The 15,405-nt window shown below is 34.3% G+C and overlaps 2 protein-coding genes and 1 long non-coding RNA gene across 4 annotated transcripts in view; 2 read left to right on the top strand and 1 right to left on the bottom strand.

Moving 5' to 3' along the window:
• Positions 1–462: 462 nt before the first annotated feature.
• The window catches only part of LOC116307221 (uncharacterized), a 32,593-nt gene continuing 17,650 nt past the window's right edge, over positions 463–15,405 (top strand). Inside the window, exons 1-9 of the mRNA XM_089032490.1 lie at positions 463–647; positions 3,357–3,446; positions 4,161–4,238; positions 5,133–5,225; positions 6,235–6,329; positions 6,490–6,570; positions 6,689–6,798; positions 7,137–7,195; positions 7,392–7,447. Of these exons, the coding sequence (XP_088888616.1) occupies positions 540–647; positions 3,357–3,446; positions 4,161–4,238; positions 5,133–5,225; positions 6,235–6,329; positions 6,490–6,570; positions 6,689–6,798; positions 7,137–7,195; positions 7,392–7,447 (770 nt within the window). The 5' untranslated portion in view covers positions 463–539. The remainder of the gene's footprint in view (positions 648–3,356; positions 3,447–4,160; positions 4,239–5,132; positions 5,226–6,234; positions 6,330–6,489; positions 6,571–6,688; positions 6,799–7,136; positions 7,196–7,391; positions 7,448–15,405) is intronic.
• On the top strand, positions 9,727–14,970 carry LOC148909992 (uncharacterized). 2 transcript variants are annotated; one of them, XM_089032740.1, is made up of 15 exons: positions 9,727–9,925; positions 10,192–10,270; positions 10,374–10,501; positions 10,608–10,684; positions 11,080–11,248; positions 11,522–11,598; positions 12,137–12,339; positions 12,472–12,594; positions 12,710–12,803; positions 12,897–13,006; positions 13,176–13,334; positions 13,455–13,635; positions 13,729–13,946; positions 14,014–14,110; positions 14,580–14,970. In XM_089032740.1, coding segments are annotated over exons 1-15 (1,767 nt in total). In that variant the 5' UTR covers positions 9,727–9,875; the 3' UTR covers positions 14,582–14,970. The 2 variants fall into 2 exon arrangements, with proteins under 2 accessions (XP_088888866.1, XP_088888865.1); XM_089032739.1 differs by lacking the exon at positions 14,580–14,970 and having other exon boundaries at positions 9,736–9,925; positions 14,014–14,118.
• Positions 13,983–14,773, bottom strand: LOC148909993 (uncharacterized). Its single transcript, XR_016120212.1, has 3 exons — positions 14,642–14,773; positions 14,482–14,523; positions 13,983–14,294 (listed from the first exon to the last, which is right to left on the bottom strand). It is a non-coding gene; the product is annotated as an uncharacterized LOC148909993 (long non-coding RNA).

Consider the following 15,405-nt stretch of genomic DNA (forward strand, 5'->3'; position numbering starts at 1 on the left):
TTGGCGGGAGTTCTCTCTCGCAATTATTAATTTGGAAGAGCGAAATAAGCTACGAACATAACACATCGAATGGGTCGAGTTTAGACCACAACCTAGCCAGGGTTGGAGAAATATCTATCTACTAGTTCACAACTTGCGGTCCTTCATTCAATTAGTGTTATTTCCTAAAACCATCAAATGAGGGCTGTTGTTGTGTTATAAATATTTTATTGTGTTTATTAGACCTGTTTAAAAACTATTCTCAAGTCAGTTTATGGTTCTAATGCAGTCTAATGTCTAGATTTTGTCTCACTTTATAGTCTCCACTGATAACAGAACGACAAGAACAAAACTCTGCTACTGACTTTGCAAAGTTTTTCATTCATAATGCAGTCAAAGTTTTAGCTTTCTGCACAACTATTTTGCTAAAACTTCTTTCTCCATGTATTGAAGTTTCAAGGGCGATATTTACTTATGCTTCAAAATTGACTGACAAAATCTAGCGAAGGATTCAATAACCTCTTTATTCTGTGCTCATATTTTTGGAGAATATCGTTGTCATGAATTTAGTAAGAGCTAAGAGCTGCCTTCGTTCATTTTGTGCAGATCATCGAGATGCTGTGCAGAAGAAGACGTTCACCAAATGGGTTAACAACAGACTACTGAAGGTAAGAGTTTACTCAAAAATACAAAATGTCCTCCAACGTCCTTAACTTGAATTCATGTATGCTTCATGGATAAGATTTGAGACAAAACTCCAGTATATATTTATACCAACTAAACAAGTTAGAACAATATGTGTTCAATATTAGCATCCTAAATTTACGTCTTGGATATAAAGAAAGTATTCAAAAACGTGTGCTGGTATTGTCAACTATTTAGTTAAGTACATAGTGAGATTTCTACAACAAACTATTGAAAATTTTAATTTAATTTTTCAAAATTTTCAAGTACAGACGGACTTTTAGTTCAATTAAGTATATTATATCTTTAACAGACCTCCGAATTACCAAGCTTACTTATTCATTTATTTTATTTTTCCATGCGAAAAGTTATGTTATATTTGCTATACCTAGCACTGCAATGGCTTCCCTTATAAGCTTTGTAAACAGCAGTTTCGAACGTCTTTTGACAAATGTTATTTTTCGAAACCCTGAATTAATTTTCAGCGAGTAATTACCGTCATTATTTACTTAGAAGCAGAAAATATCAGTCATTTAGCACCTACTTTACCTCGCTTCAGACAATACTCAATAATGTTACTTTGTTCTGCGAATGTATTTTCGCCAAAAAAAGTCGACAAATTAGTCTAGTCCGTTTGGAATATTCTTGAGGAAAAATGTTGATGGCAGGAAGATGTTGTTTACTGTTGCATTTTGAAATACATACCAGGTTGATAAGCCTGGTAAAGTAAACAATATCTGGAAAAATAGAAAATTTTATGAAGTATTTGGTAAATATTCTCTCAAAATGAAGGAACAAGTTGTAAAAATAATGGTTTGCAAAGAATGGTTATAAAATTTGATACTTATTTGGTAAAAATTATTTCAAAATGTACGAACAAATTGTAAAAATGGTTTTTCTCTTTAGTGGAAATTAGGAATATGTGATGTCACATAAAAAATAAAGTACCCTTGCTTTTGTTACTGTACAAAAGCAAAGCAATATTTATGTATAATTCTCAGTAAACATGACATTAACTTGAGTGTTTTCCCCTACTTCCCTAACAGAAGGATTAAGTGTAATAAGCTATATAACCAAAGGTTTAGACAATATTTGTATATTTAAAATCTACCTTTTTATCTCAGCTGGGGCTGTTTTTTTTTGTCTGCTCTGTCTGGTAGTTTACTATGATCAAAGGATTCAATTGTATGGATAATTTACGAAGTTTATAAAGTTTCTAAAGGTTTTAAAGTTGAATAGAATAAATTACCTTTCCTGTACAATGAATTTTGACTTTGTACTGTAAGCCAAAAAAGAAATTACACAATTTCACCAGCGATTTAACTTCTTCTTAAAACAAAAATATTCCACATGCTGAATATACCACAATGCTTGAAAGGGTTTTTTTGATATCAACCAGAGTATTATCCATGCCTCATAGAATAATGTACTAAAATTTTCTTATTGATAGCCAAAAAAGTATAATTCCAATAGATATTATCACAGGCTTTTGTGTCTCCTTTTACAGGTTAATCTTCGTAGCCTTTGAAAACAATAGATAAATTAATTCTTTAAAAACAAAGCTCTCCATATAAATGAAGAATAGCAGTAGAAAAGGTGCTGCTATTAGACGCTTTGAGATTTATTTGGGAGTGTATTATATCATAGATTTATCTTTTGAATCAGAGACTTCCATGTGCAGTAATCACCATAGCAACAGATTTCTGTTTCCTATCTTATCCTTTGTCTAAAAGAATTAATCCTATGCTTTGGGAACTTTTGTAATTTAACGATGAAAACTATAAAATTCTTATCAGATATTTTGTATTTTAAAAATAAAATGTTTTTCCATAAAATAAAATGCTCCAAGAAAAATGATGAAAAGATTATTTTATGAAGAATTCAGTGTTTATATCACTTAGCTTGATTCAAAGCATTTTTTCCATTAGCTCCCACTGAATGCCTTTGTCTTTGACCAAGCTCTTTTAGTGCATTATGACAAAGTAGAATACCGAATTCTAAAAGAATAATAATAGTGTTTTAGATGTCTTGCAACACCTTTAAACATTTTTTTTTTGATAGACCTCTACCTTTTAGCTTGGGGAGAATGTTTTCCAATTTAAGTTCCTTAGAGTATTATTTCTTTGTTTAATGGTTGGCTGGCTGTCATGAAAAATGCTGTGAGAAATTAGCATTTAACTGGTGTTGTTGCTACATCTTGTTTTAGCTTTAATTCAAGACGCAAAGTTAATTTCAACTCTTTATTCAAGAGACCTATTCCAAGCTTTCTTACCAGTCACTGCATTTTGAGTTAAATTATAGTACATTTGAAACTCATGCAATCGTATTATTTCTCCCCCTTCAAGCTTTAGTACCTTGGTGAGAGGACTGTCTATATTTTGTACAGCATCTTTGTATACATCATATTTATGGAGAAAAAATTATTCAGCTTGTCTCTGTGAAAGCAAGCGAACTTAAAAAATCTGAGCCCCAGTGCCCTCTCCTCTACACTAGTGACCAAGTTCTGACTTGATGCTGTTCTGACTTGATGCTGTTCTGACTTGATGCTGTTCTGACTTGATGCTGTTCTGACTTGATGCTGTTCTGACTTGCCTTGCTGTCACTGTGACATGCTGATTAATTTCATCTTCTATCATAATAAGCAAAATTATTCTACACTTGACGTTCTATATTTGTCTTTTCCTTTTTTGCAGAGACGCATAAGAATCCTTGATTTGTACGAAGAACTTCGAGATGGAGAAAATTTGCTCCAGTTGCTGGAAGTTCTTTGTGGTGTTCAGTTGGTACGTTGATCAATATATCCTTGATTCCTTGAGAATTCTTATGTTCATTGGCATAATAATAAAATTATTGGCTTAAATGATAATCTAGCCCAAGCTTTTGCCATTCTACGACATCCTCAGGGACTAAATTGCCTTATTTCACTATGACGTCACTGCTTGTTTATGTGGGGGATAGAATCGCCAAATCCTATAGAAAATTCAACAAAATTTGCTCCTAGCGAAACAGTTTAATCTGAAATGGCCTGGTTTTCAGATATAATATGTGTTAATATGTACTAAAAAAATATTCTGAGAGTTTGCTGGCTATCCTACTTCTCTTCATGGATTGATACGGGTTTTAATTTGCATTGAATTCACCCCCTCCGATAACCATGATGACGTCATAGTGAAATAGGGCAATTAAGATGGATGTTTCAAAGTGGTGATTCACTAAGTGGTGGGCTGCAGTCAGGTTGTGGAGTAATAGTTGGTGGCAGCTCAAACGAAGCCTCAGTAATCAACCTAAAAGATGCATAAAATTTATCCATTCCACATCCCAACCCCACTCCCCAACCCCATCCAGAATTTCCAATTTCCTCTGCCATGGGTTATGGATATTTTCTGGAACTCCACATTTTCTTTGAGATGTATGTTTAACATATTTTTGTTGTTTTATTAATTTTATATCATGAAATAATATCAATAAATTATTCCTTTCCATTATTCTTGTTACAGCCTCGAGAAAGAGGGCAGTTAAGATTTCATATGTTACAAAATGTTCAGACTGCTTTGGAATTTCTTGAGAGCAGAAATGTAAGTATTATTTGCTGTAAGTCATTGGATAATGGTATCAGGGCTTTACCTAAACATTTCATGAGTATAGACTGTGTGAGAACTAAATTTACCTGGGTAGTGGATTGCGTGACAGCCATGACAGGAAGCTGGATTGTGTGACAACCATATGTTTCACAAGATAGTGTACTGTGAGACCCACGAGGAACTAACCCACTTTTCCATTAGATTCATGGGGATATTTCTCAGCAAGACATCTCTTTAACACATGCTTGGATCTCATTACAAATTATTGAATAAAAATTATCGAGAGTAGAAGGCTACGAAGCCATATGTTAAACAGCAGGTAGCATTATAGGAAATTAATTAGGAGGATGGCTTTAAATAATACTCAATATAATGATCATTAATAACATATATACCACATGAATGTACACACATATACATATTTGACAAATAAAACCACTTTTTCTGTGCTCAGTGCAGTAATGAAGCACAAAGCACACAGAAAGAAAAAAGCACAAAAAAAGTGTGAAGAAAAGCATAAGCTATATGCGAGTAATTCTCACACTTCTTGAGTGTTTTTGGCACTTGCTAAGTGCTTTATTACGTAATGGAGCACGGAAGAAAGCTGTTTTTATTTGTTCTATTATGTAGAAAAAAAAAAGGGTTATGTTTTATATACTGTTTTCTTACAATATAATAATAAGATATTTAAATGAATCCTTCAGAAGTTAATTTCTCATCAAACCTCCCACTTATATTTTCTTTTTTTTCTCCTTCGTTAATATTTCCCATTTCATTACCTGTTACCCATTTATGTGTTGTAATGTTTGTCTTCCCATTGTTGTATTTCTCTTTTCCCGTTTCTCCATTTTTGTCCTTAATTTTCCATTTTCATTTCTCTTTCATCAGATAAAGTTGGTGAACATTCGCAGTGATGATATAGTTGATGGTAATACAAAGCTAACCCTAGGATTGGTTTGGATAATCATTCTTCATTTCCAGGTAAATCTGAAGTTAAAATGCAGTGCAAATTACATGTTGATTGACTCAAAAATAAACTTCAAATTTTATTGATCCCTGAAAAAACACATGGACTGATCAAAGACAGCACACAGCTAACTCACAGATTAAACCCTGAAACAACCTCTGGGCTGATCAAAGACAGGGCACAGCTAACTCACAGATTAAACCCTGAAACAACCTCTGGGCTGATCAAAGACAGCGCACAGCTAACTCACAGATTAAACCCTGAAACAACCTCTGGGCTGATCAAAGACAGCGCACAGCTAACTCACAGATTAAACCCTGGAACAACCTCTGGGCTGATCAAAGACAGGGCACAGCTATCTCATAGATTAAACCCTGAAACAACCTCTGGGCTGATCAAAGACAGGGCACAGCTATCTCATAGATTAAACCCTGAAACAACCTCTGGGCTGATCAAAGACAGGGCACAGCTATCTCATAGATTAAACCCTGAAACAACCTCTGGACTGATCAAAGACAAGCACAGTTTACTCACAGATTAAACCCTGGAACAACCTCTGGACTGATCTAAGACGGGCATAGATAACTCACAGATTAAACCCTGAAACAACCTCTTGGCTGATCAAGTTAATGTCATGGTGAACTCACAGATAGAACACTTAAAAACCTTTGGACTGATTAAAATCATGGCATCGCTAACTCACAGATAGAATTGGAATTTTGCATGTTAGGTTTTGCAGTGGGAGGCAACTAGAGGAAAACCCTTGAATCAAGGGAAAGACCTAACAATCTTAATTCACATGTCCGTGATGCCGAGACCAGAAATTGAACCCACAAGCCAGATCTCCAATTATTTGACCAAAGAAAGCCTTCTGTCTTATGGCTGCATCCAGAATGCTTTTGGTGTTGTCTGCTCTCGTTCTGTTCATGACCTGTTTGGGTTTTCAAGTTTTAGCATTAAAGTTAATATAAACTTATTATGACTAAGAAATAAATATTTAACCAATATTTGTATTTATTACAGATATCTGATCTGGATGTTGAAGTGGCTGGTAAGAAGGTCGAAGAGTTGACTCCAAAAGATGCTCTCTTGGTGTGGGCACAAAAAGTCACACAGGGGTAGGTATATTTAATACCTTGGCACATCGATAAAATAGACCTATAGTAACAGTTTTAACAGGGGAGGGGAGGGCCCCTTTGTTAATCTAAGGACATTATTTAAGTGTCAACTTAGCAGAATGAGTACAAATGATCATCCTCATTTGTTTATATCTTATAGATATCCTAAAGTGGAAATTAAAGACTTTAGTTCGTCTTGGAGAGATGGTTTTGCATTTAATGCGATAATCCACAGATACAGGTACCAATTTTTGCTTTTAACGTTTGCAAATCTCCTAGAATTATGCAACGTTAATCATTATTAAAATAAAGACTATATCTTTTAGACTGTTACTGAACCGTTTTTTTTTTCTTCTCAGGCCAGATCTAGTGGATTTTTCCAAGTTAAATAAGACCTCTCCCGAGGCTAACGTTGAGTATGCATTCCATGTTGCCGAGAAAGAGCTTCATCTTCCCCGTTTGCTCGAAGGTATTTTATGGATAATTATATGATAAATAATAATACAAACTTTGAGTTGATCTACAAGAGTTTTGATTAAGGACCTTTCATTTTTTATCAGGGAGGGAGGGCTGTGGAATTCATTTCGGTAAACCCTACAATAAATCTTAACCCTCTCTTCACTATTGCATTGTTTTCTATTTATTGGAAAAGTGCTTTTTGAGCTGGAATATATTCTTCTGTATTTTTTATCTATATTTTGGGAAGAATAAGCGCCAAATTCAAGTTTAGGCTGGCTGAAATCAAATGCTATAACTATGACAACTAGCAAGAGAATGTGAACTTAACAAGTTATGTTATGTCTGTAGTTCCTCCTAACTTCGAGAACAGTTCTTTATCTCCGGGTTTAAGCAGAAGTCTCCTTCAGGTGAGGCATAAGAAAGGAAGTAGGACAATTGAAATTGCTGAAAAAAGATTGGATCTGCAAGTTTCACATATCAACTCTTTAGCTATATTTTTCCAGGATTTATTTCATATAAGCTTATTCTTCATTTTTTCTCATGACTTATTCATGTTCCTCTATCTTCCCCATTAATTAATATATTAATCTTTTTTGTTTTCAGTCTGGTCAAACTGGCTCTCAAGCAAATTTACAGCCACAGTCATCTTCAACTACAATGTAGGTAGCAGAGGCTGAGAGCTTACTGTGTTGTTGCACCAAAGTTGTGCAATGAACTTCCTCTTCATATAAGAATGGAGAGCAGTTTGGAGCTTTTAAGATAAATCTCGAATTTTTCTTTTTGCATGAGATGCGCTGTACCATGGCCACCCAACGAATGTTTTTACCATGCCGTTAAATCCTAGCTTTCCCTCCAAGTACTGGTGTTTCCATCAATTATAAAAATACTTTTCACAAAAGTGTCCAGTGTTTAGCCAGCAAAGGGACCAAAATAGGTATCACCTAGGCAAATTCCAACCCATTCCACGGACGTTTCGATCCGGACATTAGGTTCCAGGCTACGCGCGCGGCCAAATTGTGTTGCCAAGATGATCCTCCCCTGGCAACCAAAATGGCGGCAATTTTGAAAAATTTTCCCGGCAATTTTGCTTTGAATATTGTATAGTGAACGCTTTAAAACAAAAGAAAAATACTTGAATAAGTTCCCTACGGTTACGAAGATTAATTTGAGTGTTTCAATAAGACGAGAAGTTGATGTATTTGCAAATTATTGTAAATCATGCGACGAAGTGATTTTTCGCAACTCTGCCGTGAGCATGAAAAGTAACTTTACAAAATGCAATTTCTTGGATCACTGGAAGTTTTTCGTTGAAAAGGTGAGCCATTACGATTGAGCTTAGAGACTGAAATTTAACAAAATGAAGAATTCAAGCTCCTAACATTTTTTTTACTTGAATTACAAAGTAGTAAAAAATGTCTATTTTTACAAAAACATTTTTAGACATGTCAACTCAGTTTCACAGCGACTGCTTGGCAAAAACCTGCAGGATTTGCCGTCTCTATATGGGCGAGAAGCAAACTATTTACGTACACAGTTGCAAAAAACCTGAAATAAAAGAAAAATTAATGGTTATTTTTAACATAAACATCGAAAATGATGATGATAACATTCATCCGAATAAACTTTGTAACAACTGCTACGCAAAATGTTGCAGAACAATAACCGCTGAAGATGCAACATGTAGTGTCGTGCCTTTTGCATGGACTCCACACGTCGATAATTGCCAAATTTGTACATATTTTAAATCAAAACAACGTGGTGGTAGAAAACGAAAAAGTTCTGAAGGTAAAGGACGTCCCAAGAAAATAAAGGCTCTCAGAAATGACCACACACTCTCCAACATCGCAATACCAGACGATATCATTCCAGCTAAAATCATTGAACCTGTTCCTGAAATTTCCCGTTTTTTGAATCCTCCTCATGATGTGATATGTCCAATCTGCAAAGAAGTTCTTCAACAGCCTCTACAGTCTTCCTGTGAACATCATTTCTGTCTTGAATGTATCCGGAGCTGGCTAAATCATACTCAAGAAAATTCAAAATGTCCTGTGTGCAATTCTCCGACATCGGCGCTCACTCTTCAGAAACCACCACGAATAGTTCTAAACATTCTTCGTTCTCTTTCCGTGCTTTGCTCCATTTGCAAAAACCCCTTCCCCCTAGATCAGCTTCACGGTCACGAAGCTACGTGCGTCAATTATCTCGCCCAGCCTTTCACATTGACACTGCCACAAATAATGGATAAGCCACTGACAGAGCCATTGGAGAAAAGCGAGGAGATTATAGCTACAAAATTAATTAAAAGGAAATTATCAACAAATGAAGACTCGCATATTATCATGAAAACTGGGGGGACGGTAAGTATTCTAAAAGGCAAACCAAAACAGAGTATATTGTATTACTATAAACAAAACTCCTATTAAAAATATGCAATGATATTTAGATTATAAATATACAAACAATATGCAATGATGTTTACTGATTATAAATGTACAACAATATGAGCAGTATTTAGTGGTTTTAATGTTGAACACTTTTGGTGTTTGTACTCTAGAACATCTTGATCAGTTTATCATGTTTCTACTACAGTGGAACCCCGCCGCCTTACGGCCACCCCGTTAATACGGCCATTTTTGAATGTCCCTATGATGGGCAGATTAGCGGGGTTCCCCTTTATTTCATTTTCTTTTCCACATTCCTTCTAGCCTTTGAAACTGTCAATTGTACATTCGCCTCGGGTTACAAGCACTGAAGCCAGCTTGAAAACTATCCAGCGACGCGCATCATTTATAGAAGAAACAAGGAAAACAATAAGTGGTGGTTCTTATAATGACTGTAAGATTCAGAAAACGGCAGAGTTTAGACGGTGTAATAAAGAAGAAAGACAAAAACTGATTAAAGAGGTAAAAAAATACACATAATAAAAAATAGAAATAACGTTCTTGGTCTTATTTGACACAAGTCTTCTTATTCAACCTTACAAAAAGTTCTACCTAAAAAAAGTCGAGGAAACACACATAATAATTAGTGATTTAATTCTATCAGGCTGGTCTGAGTATCGACATTCCTCCAGAACAAGGCTTGGCCATGAAGTCTGATCTTGGGATTCCCTGGAATAAGATACGCAATATAAGAAGGTTATACACCATTTATACACACGCACATAGGTCTTTTCTGAAATTGCAATACACATTGCATTGTGGAATAGATTTGGTACAAACATCTTTTGTTCATTAAGCCAAATATGGTGTTGTTTGTTTTAAAGCTAGACCACAATGCACCATGATTTTGTATTTCAAAAAAGATCTATTCTGAAAATAAAATAAAGTGATTGATATACATAGTTGCTGTATTTTTTATATAAAGAAACACATTTTTCTTGACAACATAAATTAATTCACAGATGGCTATCAAGTTGGGGAATAGAACTGGCAAGTGAGAAAAAACAAAGATCTCTGGCTAAAGAACAACAAATCGATGAAGCAAGTGGATAAATAATATTTGGTGATTTCGTAACTCATGAATACTTCATATGATTCCACATTTATACTGTAGTTAATATTGCATTACCTGTATCTTTTTCAGGTTTACTGTGAGGCTGTGCCATTTGTTTTTTCAAAGCTGAATGAGCGAAGTGAAATTCGGGCTGCACCTTGTGGTCAGGTTTCAAACTTGAAATCTATGATAGAAGGTCACCTGGAAGCAAATAAGAAGTAATTAATATTGTTACATCATGAAAACTATAACAATAAAAGTAAATATTACCAAACTGAAAACAGTACACACTGTATTGTGCAATAACCATATTTTATGTACTAGGCATCAAAGACTTACATGGCACGATGGGTTAATCCCAAAAGATGAAATATGGCTAAAGATTGGGGGAGATAAGGGAGGTAAGATTGCACATAAATTTTAGTAATTAATCAATTTGTATTGATACCATTATCAGCAGGAGATAGCTATATGACAATGGAAGCTGGATATACAGTTACTATATGGAGTTGCTGATCGAACGAGTACCAATTAAAATGGAGTGAAAAGAACTATCACACATCATACAAACAAAATTAAATGGCTCTTTTTGGAGCCAATAATAAAAAAATAAAAGTGAATGGTCCAATGCTTCTTAAAAAGATATTTAAAATCAAACGTCTCTTTTCAGAGCCCACAATAAAAACAGTCAATATGAAATGAAGACAGGTCACATGACATGTTTATCTCAAATTTTCTGAAAAAGAAATTATCTTTGTTATCACCTGTTCCTGTTAATTTTGCTTTTTGATTTAAGGGGGAAGTTTCAAGATGGGATTTGAAATTGCCAACACAGCAACCCCAAATTCAACAAGAAACACTGTAGTGTTTAATCTTTTTGAGGCTCCAGACAACCCACATAATCTTAAGGTTGGGTTGGACAGATATGTCAATAACATAGACTGTCTACAAAAAGAAAAATGGAGGCATGTATATTAATAGATAGGCATTGCTCATATCACAGCTTTTTTCTTATTTAAATCTGTATGCTTTTTCTATTGTAAACATATGCAACTTATTTATGAACAGTTATGTTTGTCAATTTAAATTGTTGAAAAGTTATAGATAACACAATCATATTCAGGTACATAATGTCCATAAACTATTTAAATGAGAAACTGACCAATGATTTTTATACATGAAGGCATTCATTCAAAATTAGTGTCTAAATTGACAATTTTAACTTTTCAATATTTCAGAGAATATAAACTAATACTTTTTGCATTTGGGGACTACTCCTTTTTATGTGACTTATATGGAATTTCAGGAGCAAGTGGTTAGTAAACAGAATATATATAATATATAATTAGCATATACTATGGTCACAACATCGTAAGAATGCACGCTCTCATTGGCTAGCTATCTCGGAATACTGAGACCATATTCACTCCACTGAAGCAGGGGATATTGAGCTGCAAACAAAATAATGACTTAAAGCAATCACTTTGCGACGAGTGTTGTAAAAATTGAGAAAACAATAGAACAAATAGCTTAGCATAATCAAAACTGAAGCCATTATTCATGAACAAGTGCTGAATGAATTTGGAACTGAAATGCTGAAAAATAACAAAATTTTGGTCTTTTTTTTGTTTGTTTTTAAATGCAAATAAATCATGCTTTTTGTAAACAGTATATGCTAAAACAATTATTCACCTCAGGCTCAGTGGTTATTGGACAACATTTACCTTGCAGCTTCAAGACTTTCTGCTTGGTAAATATTTGCTTGATAACAACTTTGCATTCCGTAAATAATTGTTAACTATATACTTTAAAAATTATCAGGAATAATACAAAACACAAAAATGTATTTTTAGGAAGACATCCATGTCTGTGGTGCACGATAACCCAGACTGAAATGAGCAAACCAAAATCAGAAAGAAAGACCGAACCATTGAGAACCCTTCAAAGTTTGAGAGATGATAATGCCAAGTATCAAAAAGATGGATCACCACACTCAAAAGCCAAACTGTACAACAATGCAATAAGACCACCACTTATAAACATTCCTATTGATCATGTAGGTAACTTTTATAATATTTGTAATAAATGTCAATTCAGATGTTATGAATATGAGTAAAATGCTAAAACATTTTAATTACATAAAGACCAAAATCACAACTTTCAACTTTATATATTTATACAATCTTAGGTTTGTTTACCTGGTTTGCATATCAGCATTGGTGTTTTCAATAGGCTGTATGACCTCCTCCGACAAGCACTTCACAAAGTGGATTTACTGGTAGCTGATGATCTAGCAAAATCAAACAATAAAGTATGGTTTGATAGGAGTAATTATTTTCAGTTTGATAGCCTTTTTGTTTATTTGTAATATCACATACACATCAACAAAATTGTATAAACTAATAATTTTCAATGCTGACATGTAGACTGGGTGTGATGCTTTTCAAGATTTTGTAAAGTCATTGTCATTGTATGAAGAAACAAAACTGAAAGAAAGCACTTTGATTGAAGAGGCAAGAGGTAATGTCTGTAATAAATACACATGCATACAACTCAGCATACATGCTAAATATAAATAGTTGATATTCTTTAACATACATTTGTACAAATTAGCTTGTGAACATGATGCAATGTTTTCATTACTGAATTCCACTGATGGAGACAAAGACAGTGAAAACATCTTTAAAAGAGCTGATGAGTTACGCCATCAAGCTGATGAACTGGTAAGTTGCTTTAAGTAGAATGAGATAATTATTGTATCATCCAAATTGTATTTGGAGCAATGTTTATTTTTAATATAAGGGATTTTTTATCAATTGACATCAAATTTAAAAATAATCATTGTATAAATTGCTTTAGTATCAAAAAGTAATATTTACGATTCATTTTTAGAACAGACAAGCAGAATTACAGGCAAAGACTTCAAAACTAAAAATTGGAGATGGACCATGCGCAAAGAAACTAGAAAAAGTTCTCAAAGAAATCGGGGCAGAGAGACAATCGTACCATGGTGGAAGCTTTAACGGAAATCATACTGATAAATGTCTTAAGGTATTGCCCAAAAAAATGAAGCGTTGTATATCTAGTAAGCGTGCAGTTTTAGTTAGTGCATAGTATATATATGAGCATAAAGTGTCTCATCTATTTTACTATTTTTCTTTACTCCTAAAGGCCAAAAACATCAATTTGCTCTCAAGTGTTGCAGTTGAAGTATGCAGTGAGCTTGGCATTGAGTTATGGGAAGCTGAAATGGTTCAAGATCAGTTCTCTCAAGTGCTTAATTCTTACAACAATGTACACAAGACTATGAACAAAGCTGTCAAACTTAGTGATGAAGAAATAACTAAACTAGGTAGGGACAGTTGCTGACATGGTCATTATGAAATTATTCTTATTGATGGAGACATTCAAACACATGCATGTAACTATTTTACTTTGGTTGCAGAATCAGATATCAAAACATTTTTGGCACTATATCGCCACTTTTTTCCGTCAGCAAGCATCTTCCCCAAGCTACACTTTTTAGAAGATCACATGGTTAGCTGGGTTAGGAAATACAACACAGGAGTAGGTTTACTTGGGGAGCAAGGCATCGAGTCCATACATCACTCATTCAATGAGTTAAAACGTACATACTCAAGTGTGAGAAACCGTGTGGACCAGGTAAAACACCTTAAATTTCAAGACATGTGGGCTATATAAATAAAATTTATTATTTTATTATTATTAGGTAAAATATATGCTTGAGGAACATCACAGAAGATGCCATCCTGACAATATAAGCAAAGTACCCCTAAAGAAAACAAGGAAGATTTGCAAAGAACAATGTACGTAAAATTACAGCCAGTAATAACACAAAAAAAGGGAGTTTGCTTTTAAGGTCTTCACAATTTTATTTTATTTTCCTTAGATTTCTCCTCTTTCTTCTTTTTCTCCTCCTTTAGCCGCCTCTTCAAATCCATCCTCCTCTTCAATTGCTTCTCATCTTCAGCTTTTTTTCCCTCTTCAGTTCTATGACATATAACAATAAAGAACAGCTAAACATTTGCAATATTTAATTAAATTATGTTTATACCAACGAAAAATTGACACTGAATCTAATTAGCATATAGGTTTGTCAACGAAACAATTATGGATACATCAATAATTATTTTAAGCTTACAGTATGCACACAAACAATTTACAGATATTTTCTTACAATTCCTTTTCATCATATTCTAGTTCGTGCTTTGGTCTTGTTCTAAAAAATAGACAATTTTAGTATGTTAACTTAATCTTAACTTGATTTTGTTTCAGGAAAAACGAGGTTGCATAACTAACACATAAACAAGAGTTGAGGATAATGACTTTGTACTTACCCCTTTCGCATGAAGTACCAAAAGGCCTCCATTTTTTCCTCTTTCGGGAGACTTTTATAGTTTTTCCAAGAAACATCCTTGTACTTTTCCGCGGCCATTATCAACCAAAGACAACCGATATTACTGTTAAAAACCTTCGAGCTTGAAGTTTAATGGCGGGAAAAACAAAAATGACGCGCGTGGCAATTCCCAGGGCGGGAAAACAGATCGAAGGAATGATCGTCTTTGTGGTTTAGAATTACAGATAAAAATAATAGTACCTAAATCTTTGTAAAAAAAATGTTAGTAGAATATGAATTGTAAATACAGCACACCAACTGAATACCTAATACGATTAATGCTTACCTGAATCTGGGAAAACTTCCGATCCTGTCAAGAAATCGCATATTTTTGACGGTTTCAAAGAGATAATGGATAATTTCATAGCCGCCATTTTCTTCCACGAGCGAGACTTTCAAACATCCAGGAAATAAACGACTGCTTCCTTTTCTAAAACCATCCCCAGACCTTCATTGGACATCAATCTCAAAATAGTTAAAGGCCATGTCAAAATCGCTTCATATTATAGTCACTAAAAGAAGGATTTCTTGAGACTTCTCAAACCGCACAACTTCGTTGCCGTCCATTTTGAAAAGCCTCGTTTTCATGCGAATCGGAAGAGCAAGCGCGCGCTTACCGTAGCCTGGAACCTAATGTCTACAATTTTTATGAACGAAACATCCGTGATTCATATACGTTTTTGTTGCAAACTGTACAAAATGATT

This window comes from Actinia tenebrosa, unplaced genomic scaffold, assembly GCF_029948245.1.
Source record: "Actinia tenebrosa isolate PJP-AT-01 unplaced genomic scaffold, QUT_ActTen_1.0 PGA_scaffold1__47_contigs__length_23844297, whole genome shotgun sequence".
NCBI lineage: Eukaryota > Metazoa > Cnidaria > Anthozoa > Actiniaria > Actiniidae > Actinia > Actinia tenebrosa.

Coding starts and splice junctions, on each gene's coding strand:
- LOC148909992 (XM_089032739.1), top strand. CDS start 9,876: ATGAAGTCTGATCTTGGGATTCCCTGGAATAAGATACGCAATATAAGA. Junction 10,271..10,373: donor AAGAACAACAAATCGATGAA/GCAAGTGGATAA, acceptor TATCTTTTTCAG/GTTTACTGTGAGGCTGTGCC. Junction 11,599..12,136: donor TGGAATTTCAGGAGCAAGTG/GTTAGTAAACAG, acceptor ATGTATTTTTAG/GAAGACATCCATGTCTGTGG.